The following is an 805-nucleotide window of genomic DNA, read 5'->3' as shown; positions in this document are numbered from 1 at the left end:
GCGTCAGCACTAGCGAGCCGCGGGAGGAGCTGCTGTCCCCGGTGCAAGACGCCGATCGCTTTTACAGGGGCATTTTGGAGCCCGATAAACACTCCTCCTCCTCCACGCTGGGCACACCCGGCTCCACCCTCCCCGACTACCCCAAGCTCCCCGCCACCTATACCTACTCCCCCAACTATGACCTTAGGCGTGCCCACCAGTACTCGCACCCGGGGCCGGGGGACAGCAGGCTCCGGGAGACAGTGCTCTACAGCCCCCCGAGTACTGTCTTTGTAGAGCCCAACAGGAACGAGTACTTGGAGCTAAAAGCAAAACTAAACGCAGAGCCGGACTACCTCGAAGTGCTGGAAAAACAGACCACATTCAGCCAGTTCTGAGAAACAGCCCCCTCCCCCCCCCGCCCCCGCCAACCACAGCAGCTCCTTCTCTAGCGTATTTGTATTTAACAGCCACACGCAAAACAAAGAAACGTAAATGCTGACCTCCTCTCCACCTTGCCCCCCTCCTTTTTTTCCCCTTTAATTAATTTTATTGTAGGGTGAAGTGCCTTGGCACAGGATTTTTCAGCTTCGGGGAATGATTCTAAAAGGGTGTGCTGTTTATTTTATTTTCAGTTCGTTGTTTGTTTTTGTTTTGGTTTGGTTTTTTTTAAATATAATTTTTTAATTTTACTCTGTTTGAAAGTAAGAAACCACCTATTGTGTAATTTGGGCAGAAAAGTGGCATTGTGCTTGTGTCCATGTGTTCTTAGGGAAGGTGACAGGATGGTCTTACCAGGTCATATTTAGGTTACAAGTACAAAAGT

The 805-nt window shown here is 49.9% G+C and overlaps 1 protein-coding gene across 1 annotated transcript in view; it reads left to right on the top strand.

Moving 5' to 3' along the window:
- SLITRK5 (SLIT and NTRK-like family, member 5) overlaps positions 1 to 377 on the top strand; it is a 3,704-nt gene extending 3,327 nt beyond the window's left edge. The window contains exon 3 of the mRNA XM_010006361.1: positions 8 to 377. Within this exon, the coding sequence (XP_010004663.1) occupies positions 8 to 377 (370 nt within the window). The remainder of the gene's footprint in view (positions 1 to 7) is intronic.
- Positions 378 to 805: the final 428 nt, after the last annotated feature.

The sequence above is a fragment of the Chaetura pelagica genome, unplaced genomic scaffold (assembly GCF_000747805.2).
Source record: "Chaetura pelagica isolate M959 unplaced genomic scaffold, ChaPel_1.0 scaffold29, whole genome shotgun sequence".
Taxonomy (NCBI): domain Eukaryota; kingdom Metazoa; phylum Chordata; class Aves; order Apodiformes; family Apodidae; genus Chaetura; species Chaetura pelagica.
The sequence above is the reverse complement of the archived record's forward strand: the minus strand, read 5'-3'. Positions and strand labels throughout refer to the sequence as shown.